This window comes from Lissotriton vulgaris, unplaced genomic scaffold (assembly GCF_964263255.1).
Source record: "Lissotriton vulgaris unplaced genomic scaffold, aLisVul1.2 SCAFFOLD_211, whole genome shotgun sequence".
Taxonomy (NCBI): Eukaryota; Metazoa; Chordata; class Amphibia; order Caudata; family Salamandridae; genus Lissotriton; species Lissotriton vulgaris.
The window spans coordinates 2303307-2315696 of NW_028251874.1; the positions used below are offsets into that span (position 1 = coordinate 2303307).

Sequence of the window (12390 nt, forward strand, 5' to 3'; positions counted from 1 at the left end):
AGCTGCAATTACCGAGCCCAGTTCTAGGCCGAGAAAATGACTCATCTGAATGATACTGCCTCACTGGGGGCATATATGCCTTAGCATGCTTGCGGCAGGGTCAGAAATGACTTCTCTAAATAAGTTTAGCACAGGCATACCATTATGCACCAAGTGCTTGCTTTTTGAACACTTTTAGCTGGGACTTAAACATCAGTATGCCACACATCATGCCCTTCAGTACCGAACAATGCTAATTAGTGCATGGCCTTTTAAAATAAATTAATCTGAAAGGGACGGACCACGCCCGGCATGCAAAGAAGAAAGATGCTGCACAACTTGTGAACCTGGGCACCCGATACCTGCAGTTTAAGAGGCACGCTGCAACGTTCTCCCCTCTTCCACCGAGGTATGTTGCTAGGCCCAAGATCTGCTCTCTGTGCTCCTTCACGCAAGAGATCTTTTTTCCACGCTGCTCACTTTTGAAAAGCAAGAGCTGTAAATGGTGCCTCAGTGATGTGTGAAGTGTATGCGCTTCGCAGCGGAGTTTGCGCACTCGTGGTTATTACACTAAATGCACATAGCCTACAGGGAACACTGGTCATTAGGCATTTTTACTATAAGCCCTCGCTAAGTTACAACATTCCAGTAAAACTTACTTTGGGGTAAGCAGGACATAAGGTTGTTACAGTGAAAATGGATCTATCTTGTTTGTATTAATGGTGTTGTAGAAACGTTCGTTTTGATTGAAGTTCCTGGCATAAACTGTGCAGTGCTAGGGTTCAGTTTAGTATGTATTATTTGGTGCTGTTGCATATGTGACTTTGGCGTGAAGCTCTTCTCACACCCAGTGCAGTGATAAGGCCTCTTTCCTGTGTGTGCACTTTGATGCCATACATGGCCTTTCTTTCTGAGAAAAGCGCTTGGAAGACACTTTGCAGTGATAAGGTTTCCCTCCTGTGTGTTTGTTGTTACGAGACTTGACTTTTGATTTAAGCTCTCATGTGTGTACGCTTTGATGCCGTACAAGCCCTCCGTTCTGGGAAAAGCGCTTTGAACACACAGTGCAATGATAAGGTCTCTCTCCGGTGTGTATTAGTTGGTGCGTTCGTAGATTTGCCTTTTGATTGAAGCTCTTCTCGCACGCAGTGCAGCGAAAAGGCTTTTCTCCTCTGTGTGTTCCTTGATGATGTACAAGGTCTCTCTTATTAGCAAAGTGCTTGGAACACACAGTGCATCGATGAGGTCTCTCTCCGGTGGGTGTTCTTTGATGCAGTACAAGGGTCGACTTACGAGAAAAGCACTTCTCACACACAGTGCAATGATGAAGTCTCTCTCCTGTGTGTACACTTTGATGCCGTACGAGGCCTCCCTTTTGAGAAAAGCGCTTTGAACACACAGTGCAGTGATAAGGTCTCTCTCCGGTGTGTATTAGTTTGTGCTTTAGTAGATTTCCCTTTTGACTGAAGCTCTTCTCACACATGGTGCAGCGAAAAGGCTTTTCTCCTGTGTGTATGCGTTGATGCTGAAGAAGAATTTTCTTTTGAGTGAAGCTCTTGGCACATACAGAGCAGTGATGAGGCCTCTCTCGTGTGTGTACGCTTTGATGAGGTCTCTCTTCTGTGTGTACGCTTTGATGAGGCCTCTCTCCTGTGTGTACGCTTTGATGAGGCCTCTCTCCTGTGTGTACGCTTTGATGGGGCCTCTCTCCTGTGTGTACGCTTTGATGAGGCCTCTCTCCTGTGTGTACATTTTGATGAGGCCTCTCTCCTGTGTGTACGCTTTGATGAGGTCTCTCTCCTGTGTGTATGCTTTGATGAGGCCTCACACAGCCTCTCTCCTGTGTGTACGCTTTGATGAGGTCTCTCTCCTGTGTGTACGCTTTGATGAGGCCTCTCTCCTGTGTGTACGCTTTGATGAGGCCTCTCTCCTGTGTGTACACCTTGATGAGGCCTCTCTCCTGTGTGTACGCTTTGATGAGGCCTCTCTCCTGTGTGTACGCTTTGATGGGGCCTCTCTCCGCTTTGATGAGGCCTCTCTCCTGTGTGTACACTTTGATGAGGCCTCTCTCCTGTGTGTACGCTTTGATGAGGCCTCTCTCCTGTGTGTACGCTTTGATGGGGCCTCTCTCCTGTGTGTACGCTTTGATGAGGCCTCTCTCCTGTGTGTACACTTTGATGAGGTCTCTCTCCTGTGTGTACGCTTTGATGAGGTCTCTCTCCTGTGTGTACGCTTTGATGAGGCCTCTTTCCTGTGTGTACGCTTTGATGAGGCCTCTCTCCTGTGTGTACCCTTTGATGAGGCCTCTCTCCTGTGTGTACGCTTTGATGAGGCCTCTTTCCTGTGTGTACGCTTTGATGAGGCCTCAGTGTACCCTTTGATGAGGCCTCTCTCCTGTGTGTACGCTTTGATGAGGCTTCTCTCCTGTGTGTACGCTTTGATGAGGCCTCTCTCTTGTGTGTACGCTTTGATGAGGCCTCTCTCCTGTGTGTATGCTTTGATGAGGCCTCTCTCCTGTGTGTACGCTGTGATGAGGCCTCTCTCCTGTGTGTACGCTTTGATGAGGCCTCACTCCTGTGTGTACGCTTTGATGAGGCCTCTCTCCTGTGTGTACGCTTTGATGGGGCCTCTCTCCTGTGTGTACGCTTTGATGGGGCCTCTCTCCTGTGTGTACACTTTAATGAGGTCTCTCTCCCGTGTGTACGCTTTGATGAGGCCTCTCTCCCGTGTGTACACTTTGATGAGGCCTCTCTCCTTTGTGTATGCTTTGATGAGGCCTCTCTCCTGTATGTACGCTTTGATGAGGCCTCTCTCCTGTGTGTACGCTTTGATGAGGCCTCTCTCCTGTGTGTACGCTTTAATGAGGCCTCTCCTGTGTGTACGCTTTGATGAGGCCTCTCTCCCGTGTGTACGCTTTGATGAGGCCTCTCTCGTGTGTGTACGCTTTAATGAGGCCTCTCTCCTGTGTGTACGCTTTGATGAGGCCTCTCTCCTGTGTGTACGCTTTGATGAGGCCTCTCTCCTGTGTGTACGCTTTGATGAGGCCTCTCTCCTGTGTGTACGCTTTGATGAGGCCTCTCTCGTGTGTGTACGCTTTAATGAGGCCTCTCTCGTCTGTGTACGCTTTAATGAGGCCTCTCTCCTGTGTGTACGCTTTGATGAGGCCTCTCTCCTGTGTGTACGCTTTGATGAGGCCTCTCTCCTGTGTGTACGCTTTGATGAGGCCTCTCTCCTGTGTGTACGCTTTGATGCTGTACAAGAGATCTCTTATCAACAAAGCGCTTGGAACACAGAGTGCAATGATAAGGCCGCTCTCCTGTGTGAGTTCTGCGATGCAGTACAAGGTTTGCCTTCCAAGAAAAGGTTTTGAAACACACAGTGCAATGATAAGGCCTCTCTCCTGTGTGTACGCTTTGATGCTGTACAAGAGATCTCTTATCAGCAAAGCGCTTGGAACACAGAGTGCAGTGATAAGGCGGCTCTCCTGTGTGAGTTCTTCGATGCAGTACAAGGTTTGCCTTCCAAGAAAAGGATTTGGAACACACAGTGCAATGATAAGGCCTCTCTCCTGTGTGTACGTTTTGATGCTGTACAAGACATCTCTTATCAGCAAAGCGCTTGGGACACACAGTGCAGTGATAAGGTTTCTCCCCTGTGTGTTTTCTTTGGTGCTGTAGTAGATTTCCCTTTTGACTGAAGCTCTTCTCACAGATGGTGCAGTGAAAAGGCTTTTCTCCTGTGTGTATGCGTTGATGCTCATGAAGAATTTTCTTTTGAGTGAAGCTCTTGGCACATACAGAGCAGTGATAAGGCCTCTCTCCACTGTGTGTTCTTTGATGATGTACAAGGCTTCCCTTATAAGCAAAGAACTTTGAACACTCATTGCAGTGATAAAGCTTCTCTCCTGTGTGTACACTTTGATGTCGTACAAGGCTATTCTTATGAGCAAAGGGCTTGGAACACACTGTGCAGTGATACGGCCTCTCTCCAGTGTGTGTTCTTTGATGCTGTAAAAAAGTTGCCTTTTGAGTGAAACACTTTTTACACGTTTCGCAGGGATATGGCCTGAGGCTGGTGTGTCCTTTTTTGTGCCTCACAAGAAGTGTCTCATTGATAAATTCTTTGTCACACACATTACAGGCAAAGCGTCTCTCCTTCATGCGCATTCTGCGCCGTTTCTTTAAGTAGATATTTTGAGTAAAATTCATCTTTCCTCCGGAACCTTTATGGCTTTCTTTCCCATTCATACTTTCTAGATGTGATTGTTGTTCTGCAAAATAGAAAACACATTGAAAATTACATGAAGAAAATATTTCTTGAAAAAGCTGCATTGATATAATATGGAGAAGTAAACAGTTACAATTCAGGGAAAAAAAATGTTTGTTCTAGGAAAAAGAGTCACACTTCCCTTTGAGACACAAATGGTGGCTAGTCCTCCTACATAAAGTGCGTTGACCGAGTCCTGCAGCAGGAGCATGCTGGGAAATCAAGTAATTCTCAAGAACCACTGTTTGACATGGGGTTTCTGCTTGGCTAGGGTAGGCGCCTAAGCCAGGCAGAATCCACCACTCTAGTCGGGGTAAGCCAGATACACACCTGAGATAATCTGCGCTCACCCTCTGGTAGCTTGGCGCAGTTCAGTCAGGCTAGTTTAAAGATGCAATGTGTAGAGCATTTGTGCAACGCACTAGCGCAGCAACTCAGTGAGTAAATCACAAAAATGGAATCCACGGAGGATTAAGTAAAAATAGATTCTATATTACACACTTACTTTTATCTTTGCGTTGAAAGTCGTCACAAAATGATTCGCTTTACCACAGTCTATGCATATCTGTCCAATGGCTGGACATTTACCTTTGTGTGAAAATGACAGTCCGTATCTGTAACACGTTTTGTTTTTCTGTGGAGACAGGACCTTGTGTCCCTCGGCCTTGTACCTTGGCTTACTTTTCGTGCTCATGACCGACGCACTTTGGGCACCTACGGCCTCCATGTCAGTCACTTGGCGATAAGTACGCTTGTCAGCGCAAGCAGCCATGAGGACTTGATACAAGCTCAGTTTCCATCAGCATTCGTCGTTGAAATGCTTACAACAGACATCCATTGATCACTCTGAGGAGGGTAGCCTCCTCATCATAAATTAATTGAATTTACGGTGCTTTACCAAACATCCAGTCTTTTAACAAACTCATCAATGGTCTAACCTGGTCTCTGGATTAATATATATCTTTTATAATTCACATTTAGCACTGGCTTAAACTTGACATTAAAGGCCTTTTCGATTTGATCATATGTCTTTTCACCTTCTTGTAAATTCTTTTTCATGGCTTCTTTCCTCCTTCACCGGCTATGTTTCTCAAGATACTTTATACTCTTTTTCATCTATTGCATCTATGAACTCTTCAAAAGTCTCTATCGATCCATCTATCACCAATATTCTGGTTTTTTGCAATATCAAACACAGTTGACGGTTTTAAGAATGCAGCAGCCGTATATACATTGGAGGACAGTAGTGGTCTCTCAGGCACTTCCTGTAGAACTTGATCAGACAGAGCTTCTCTAGCGCCTCGTTATGTGCTGGCTTCGGGGTCAGCTCTGTATGTTACGGCTGTCTAAGGAGTTGTTCTGGGCCCCTTATGCAGCAGCTTTGGTGGTGGGCCGCTTCGTCTGTGGAAACACGGCAAACCCAACCCGACCCTCTTTCCGGGACTGCTCTCCAGCATGTTGTAAGACGATGATTTGTTGGTGGTTTGGAGGAGGAGATACATCTTTGTACGCTACAAGTACATGAAAGCATGGGCGTCCGCAGGGGAGGGCAAGGGGGGGGCACTTGACCCACCTGGAACACTGGTCCGTCACTATTGACAGCCCCCACAGTGGTGTTTGTCTGCAGGGCCGTCAAAAGCGTGAGAAAGCGCTTGCAATGACGGTCCTGCCAGATGAGCGGGAAAACTGCTGCTGATGGGCAAGAGAGAAGGTCGGGGTCTGGCTGCTCCCACAGCTTGAAGCAGAGGCTCACCTAGAGTCACATTTCGGGGAGGGGGGCACATTTTTCTAGCTAAGGAAGAGTGGAATTGCAACTAGGGGCCCTAGGAAGGGGTTAAAACCATCAAAGCCTCATTAACGCCGGCACCAAATTACACATTTCGCCCAGAGATGCAATGGTTGTGTCTGCCTGTTTTTTGCGAGATCAATTGGAAAGTCCTTCTGTGCACTCGTGATTTATTCGTACTCAAGCTATATTCCTTTCTTTTGTTGGTGCTACTACATCCTGGTACCTACTCTTTAGGTGCCCTTTCGTATACCATATCGTGTGTGGTGCAGACACTTCTGTTCCGATGGATGTGGGCACTTTTCAGAACATTAAAGTTTCATCAATTTCTTTTCCATGGTAATAATCAGTTTTAACTCTTTTTCAGTTGTCAACAAAATATTTTAATTCATATTTTGGTTTCCATTGTTAACTGTTGTTATACGTTTTTTAATATATCCATTATTTCTAAAATAAAATGGATATATTAAAAAACAGTTAACAATGGAAACCAAAATATGAATTAAAATATTTTGTTGACAACTGAAAAAGAGTTAAAACTGAACAGAAGTGTCTGCACCACACACGATATGCCTGTTTTTTGCACCATAAGCACTAGTATTACAGAAGGGTCTGCAGATGAGATGGATTAAAGAGTTTACGCCTTGAGCTCCAAAGGGGCAGTCCCTCATGTTCATTGCAGCATGGAGTGTAGCCCCTGGACCACTGTCTGTACACACTGTCGCCTGACATGATTCCCGAAGGGAAAGCTGCCCCACTGAGACAACTTTTCTTTTCTGAATCATGTACCAACTGCAGCTCAGTGTTGGTATCAGATCAACGGTTTGCGACTGCCATTGCGTTTGAAAACCATTGATATATATCATTGTAAATTGCAATTTGAAGATAGCACCCTTTCCACTGCCCCTCCAAATTCCATTATGGAGTAAGATGCAGAACCCCTTTTGTCAATCATGAAGGTTATACACAACTCTAAAAAGGGGTTTTGCAGTAGCAACCACTGTCATGCTGCAAATTGTAAGCTTTATGACCACAACATCCTTTTGTATTTGAGGGCCCTACTTATTTAGATAAAGCAGGATGTGCAGTGAAAGGAATGACATTACAAATGAGTAGTGCCTTTAATGCTCTGGAAATGCTAGGATCTCCAATCTACCTCTCTACCTCTCTCTCTCTACCTCTCTCTCTCTCTACCTTTCTCTCTACCTCTCTCTCTCTCTACCTCTCTCTCTCTACGTCTCTCTCTCTATGTCTCTCTTTATCTCTACACCTCTCTCTTCACCTCTCTGTTTCCTCTCGCTATCTCTTTCTCTCTACCTCTGTCTCTCTCTACCTCTCTCTCTCTCTACCTCTCTCTCTCTACCTCTCTCTCTCTATCTCTCTCTCTCTCTACTTCTCTCTCTACCTCTCTCTCTACCTCTCTCTCTACCTCTCTCTCTCTACCTCTCTCTCTCTCTACCTCTCTACCACTACCTCTCTACCTCTCTCTCTCCCTCTCTCTACCTATCTCTCTACGTCTCTCTCTCTATGTCTCTCTCTACCTCTACCTCTACCTACCTCTCTACACCTCTCTCTACACCTCTCTACCTCTCGCTATCGCTCTCTCTCTACCTCTGTCTCTCTCTACCTCTCTCTCTCTACCTCTCTCTCTACCTCTCTCTTTACCTCTCTATCTCTCTCTCTCTCTACTTCTCTCTCTACCTCTCTCTCTACCTCTCTCTCTACCTCTCTCTCTACCTCTCTCTCTCTACCTCTCTCTCTCTCTACCTCTCTACCACTACCTCTCTACCTCTACCTCTCTCTCTACCTCTGTCTCTCTACCTCTCTCTCTACGTCTCTCTCTCTCTATGTCTCTCTCTACCTCTACCTCTACCTACCTCTCTACACCTCTCTCTACACCTCTCTACCTCTCGCTATCGCTCTCTCTCTACCTCTGTCTCTCTCTACCTCTCTCTCTCTACCTCTACCTCTCTACCTCTACCTCTCTATCTACCTCTCTCTCTCTACCTACCACTCTCTCTCTCTCTCGCTCTACCTGTATGTCTCTCTCTACACCTCTCTCTCTCTCTACTGCTCTCACTCTCTCTCTCTACCTCTCTCTCTCTCTACCCCTCTCTCTCTCTACCCCTCTTTCTCTCTCTACCTCTCTACCTCTACCTCCCTCTCTACCTCTCTCTCTTTCCCTACCTCTACCTCTCTCTCACTACCTCTCTCTCTCTACCTCTCTCTCTCTACCTCTCACTCTACCCCTCTCTACCCCTCTGTACCTCTCTCTCTACCTCTCTCTCTTCATCTATCTCTCTACCTCGCTCTCTCTACCTCTCTCTCAACCTCTTTATCTTTTTACCTCTCTCACCCTCTCTACCTCTCCCACTCTCTCTCTACCTCTACACCTCTCTCTCACCCTCTCTCCCTCTCTCTCTCCCTCTATCTCTATACCTCTCTCTCTCCACCTTTACACCTCTACCTCTCTCTCTACCTCTCTCTCTCTCCCTACCTCTACTTCTTTCTACCTCTCTACCTCTCTCAATCTACCTCTCTCTCTCTACCTCTCTACTTCTCTCTACCTCTGTCTCTCTACCTCTCTACACCTCTCTCTCTCTACCTTTCTCTACCTCTCTAACCCTGTCTACCTTTCAGCCAGTTGAATTCCGGGAAGCCCAAACCATCAGTATTTCAAATCTGCGCATGAAACGTGGGTAGGATGAGCCGTGCAGCTCAGAAAGGGATGTTCTTTTTACATCATTTGTGTTTAATAGAATTGGGAAACAGGAGAGCAGTCTCACAGTTGAGATAGGGATTAACATACACTGGTGACAGTTTTTGAATTGGCTTTAAAACCATTCAAAGATGGCTGCAGCATCTACGTGGGATGTGGTGGACTAAGTGGCAGCCGGAGCCATATAGCACTGCTTGTCATTTAAAAAAAAAACAGCATTGGCATAGCCAATAGGTCTCCCCTTTGGGACCTTATAAGTGTTTAGTTGTCTAGTACAATATCCTTGGTGCAACAACTTCAAGTGTTGCATGGCTAAACACTTATAAGGTCCCAAAGGCGAGACCTATTGGATATGCCAATGGTTGTTTATTTTTTCCTCTGTTTCATTGTGGTTGCCAGGTAATCTGCTGTGAAGCCTCATATGATTTTTCTCCCACCCCATGGGTTTATTTGTTTATTTAAGCTCTTTGTCTTATTAGATTGTTTTATTTGTTTATTTAATACTTGTGCTCAATCATGTCGGAGGATGGTGATGAAGTAAAAATGTTGCCACCCCCTGGAAAAATTTCTGCGGACGCCCATGCATGAAAGCAGATAACACTGATTGATTTTGAGCTTAAATGTTTCTTCACAAACACCTGGTTAATCTCTGCTTCATAGCATGTGAATTTCAGTGTAATGTGTACTGAACTATTTCTGTGTGCTTTCCTTGTCCACCTTTAGCTTTCTTACTCAACATAGCGTAATCGTATTAATTTGCGTAATGGCGCCATATATTCTATTAGAAGCTGTTTCGTTCAGTTCCTGCCCAGCGACATGTAGACTTTCAGTGTCGCTGTCTTTATCTTTAAGCATTTTATGCAGGCTGGCACTGTGCTGAGACTCCACCAGTGCCAGCATCGATTCTGCACTTCAACTGAGGCACACGTGGCACACACGAGCAGTGCGCTTGACCACGGCAAACTCTCCGGAAGAACGCTTTCAGTGTGCGGACTTCATATCCCCGATCTTGTCACCAGTTATAGCTTCCTTCCAGCCCAGGTACTCACCAATAACCAAGCCACACGTGGAGAGTTGTTGAACACATCTTCATTGCACTGCGTGTACGTCAGAACTCAATGTTCTACACCGGCCTTTAACTCATCTCTCCAGCACTTCCGTCCTTACCGATGATATACCTTGGAAGTCACTCATGAAGGATCGATGCTACTACTGCAAGAATAAGCTTGTCAGTTGCACTGAAGAAAACAGCTATTGAATTTGGTAGACATGGCCCTCTCTACAGGGTCACCACCAAACTGGTGCCTTCACCCTTCCTATTATTGCTGAATTTGTTTCTGTTGGCCTTAGGACACCCTCCTGTTCTACGCCACTGTGAACCCATGTGGTACCCTTTGTAAAAGCTCTCAGGACCAACTAGGCTACCCCACTGGTACTTACTAGCTGCCCGAGGCCAGGACCAGGCCCTAGGCCACACAGATGCCACTGGTCCTTGCCCATCCACAGAGTGGGTGTAGTTATCCCTGGTACATAGTAGCTATACTCCACTCTTCCCCTCATAAGGGCAGTTTTAGACAGCCACTGATCCTCCAGCCTAGGGTCCGCACCCTCAGGCTGACCAGAAGTCACGGGCGAGGCTTTCCTCCCCCTACCTCTCCTCCTAGGGTTCTGCACTCTCCTCCTTTGAGAGGCCCCCAGAACACAACTCTCCCACCAGTTCAGGACCTCTCTCCAGCAACTGGTCTCCAAACCTAGGGGCTAAACCCTCAGGTTGCACCGGGTCAGAGGCAAGGGCTCCCTCTCTCTGCACCCCCTTCCAGAGTTCTGCACCCTCCCAACTGGAGCAGTACCCCTGGAAGCCAAACTGGTCAGGACACTGGTTACAGATGTCCCTCTCTCCAGGTCAGGCAGATCCTGAACCTGTCCTCCCAACCCAGGGACCAACCCCAGCGGTTGAACACTTGCCTGGTACGCCAGGACTTCTAGGGGTGCACATAGCCTCAACCCCATGAGGGTAACACATGACTCATGTGTCGTGTGAAAGTCTGCCTGGCGCAGATCTCCGACCCCTGTTCATCTGACAGCATGCGAAGATCCCCCAGGACAGAAGTGGTGTCACCTTTGCCATTCAATGGTGACTCAGTCCTTCTGACTGGCCCCTGACCCACTGGTTCTTTCACTGGGAAACACATCCCCCTCTCACCCCTCAATCCGGACTTCTGCACCCTCCCAACTGGAGTGGGACTGCCAGACACCAGAACAAATGGCGCTTCGTTTACAGATGCTCCAGGGTCTCCTAACACTAGGCGATCCCCCTCAAATGGCTTCCTAGTAAGGCCTAGGCCCTCAACCTGGTGTTCCCTTAGGGAACCCTCCAGGCCCTGAGACTGGGTTTCGTGCACCTGGGAACACACAGCCCCACACTCATTCCTACTCCACTGAGACAGGACGTGAGCCCCTACACCCCTCCCACTACACTGGGACCTAGATGGGCTACACTGTACCTCTTCCCCCACACAGGACGGGAAGATACCCAAGCCGCTACTTTTGGAATCACTCTCCAATGCCTTGGCAGAACTTCGGGCACTTACCCAGAAGTCTGCCTCCTGTGCAAGTTCCCAAGGATTAAAGGACTGACACTCCAACAGGTTTTGGGACAACCCCGGCAAACAACGACTAAGCATGTGCTCTTTGATAACCATATTTATCAGTCCCTCAAAAACCTGTACTCCTCTTCTTGGGAACAAGGTACCATACTTTGGGAACTGGGAATGGGACTTCCTGCACTGGACTCCATATTTCTGCCACCACTGGACCCCACCCTCACTGGTGAATCCTGAAAACCACAACTGCACTCAGGGGATAATCTACCCACCAGAGTCAATTTCTCCCTGGCGAAGGCCCTCTCAGCCTCCGCCATCTTCTCCTGCGCTAAGACCCTTTCGGTCTCTAGCTTTTTCTCCTCCACCCTCAGCTGCGCTATCTCCTTGGCATGCTCTAACCTGAGCTTCTCCAATGCCAGCTGATGCTCCCATTCTTCCCTCTTATCTAGCCATTCCTCTGGGGAAAGGGAAAGGGAAAGGGAAAGGGATGGGGCACTGCCCCTGACACTGGACCCAGCTAGAGACTCCCTATCTATGGGGTCTTCACTATCTACTAGCGTCCCGGTCCTGTCATTTTCTTCCTCCCCTCAAACTCCACAGGCCCCCCCCCCTCAGACCCACCATCCTCTTGGCAGGCGGCCGGGGCCCTCATCTCCTCATTGTGCTCAGGTTCCCATTCATCCTTTTGCCATTGGATCAGGTTTTTCCGAAGTTTTGACGTGGTGTCTGACCCACTCACTACTATAGCTCTCTCCTCACAGAACCCCACCAACTCCCACATACTGTATCTAAACAGACCATAGAAATTAAAGGCAGACTCCATTTTGGCAGGACGCTCAGAGACACGAGCAACACAGGACACCTAGGTGCAAGAGCTGTAACAAGGGTACATAATTAAAAAATGACACTTTTAGGAGACAAAAATAAAATAAAATAAAACTCGGAAACAATAATCCCCAAACACGTGATTATCTAAATGCAGGGTTTGTAGTGCAACCAGTTGTTGCTGTGGTACAGTGCAAACGCAAGTCCTATCC

General features: G+C 47.3%; 1 protein-coding gene across 1 annotated transcript in view; it reads right to left on the reverse strand.

Annotated features, from left to right (window-relative positions):
* Positions 1-979: 979 nt before the first annotated feature.
* The window catches only part of LOC147662737 (uncharacterized), a 35051-nt gene continuing 23640 nt past the window's right edge, over positions 980-12390 (reverse strand). Inside the window, exons 2-4 of the mRNA XM_086950950.1 lie at positions 3609-4249; positions 1193-1477; positions 980-1114 (exon numbers count right to left, since the gene is read on the reverse strand). Of these exons, the coding sequence (XP_086807076.1) occupies positions 980-1114; positions 1193-1477; positions 3609-4249 (1061 nt within the window). The remainder of the gene's footprint in view (positions 1115-1192; positions 1478-3608; positions 4250-12390) is intronic.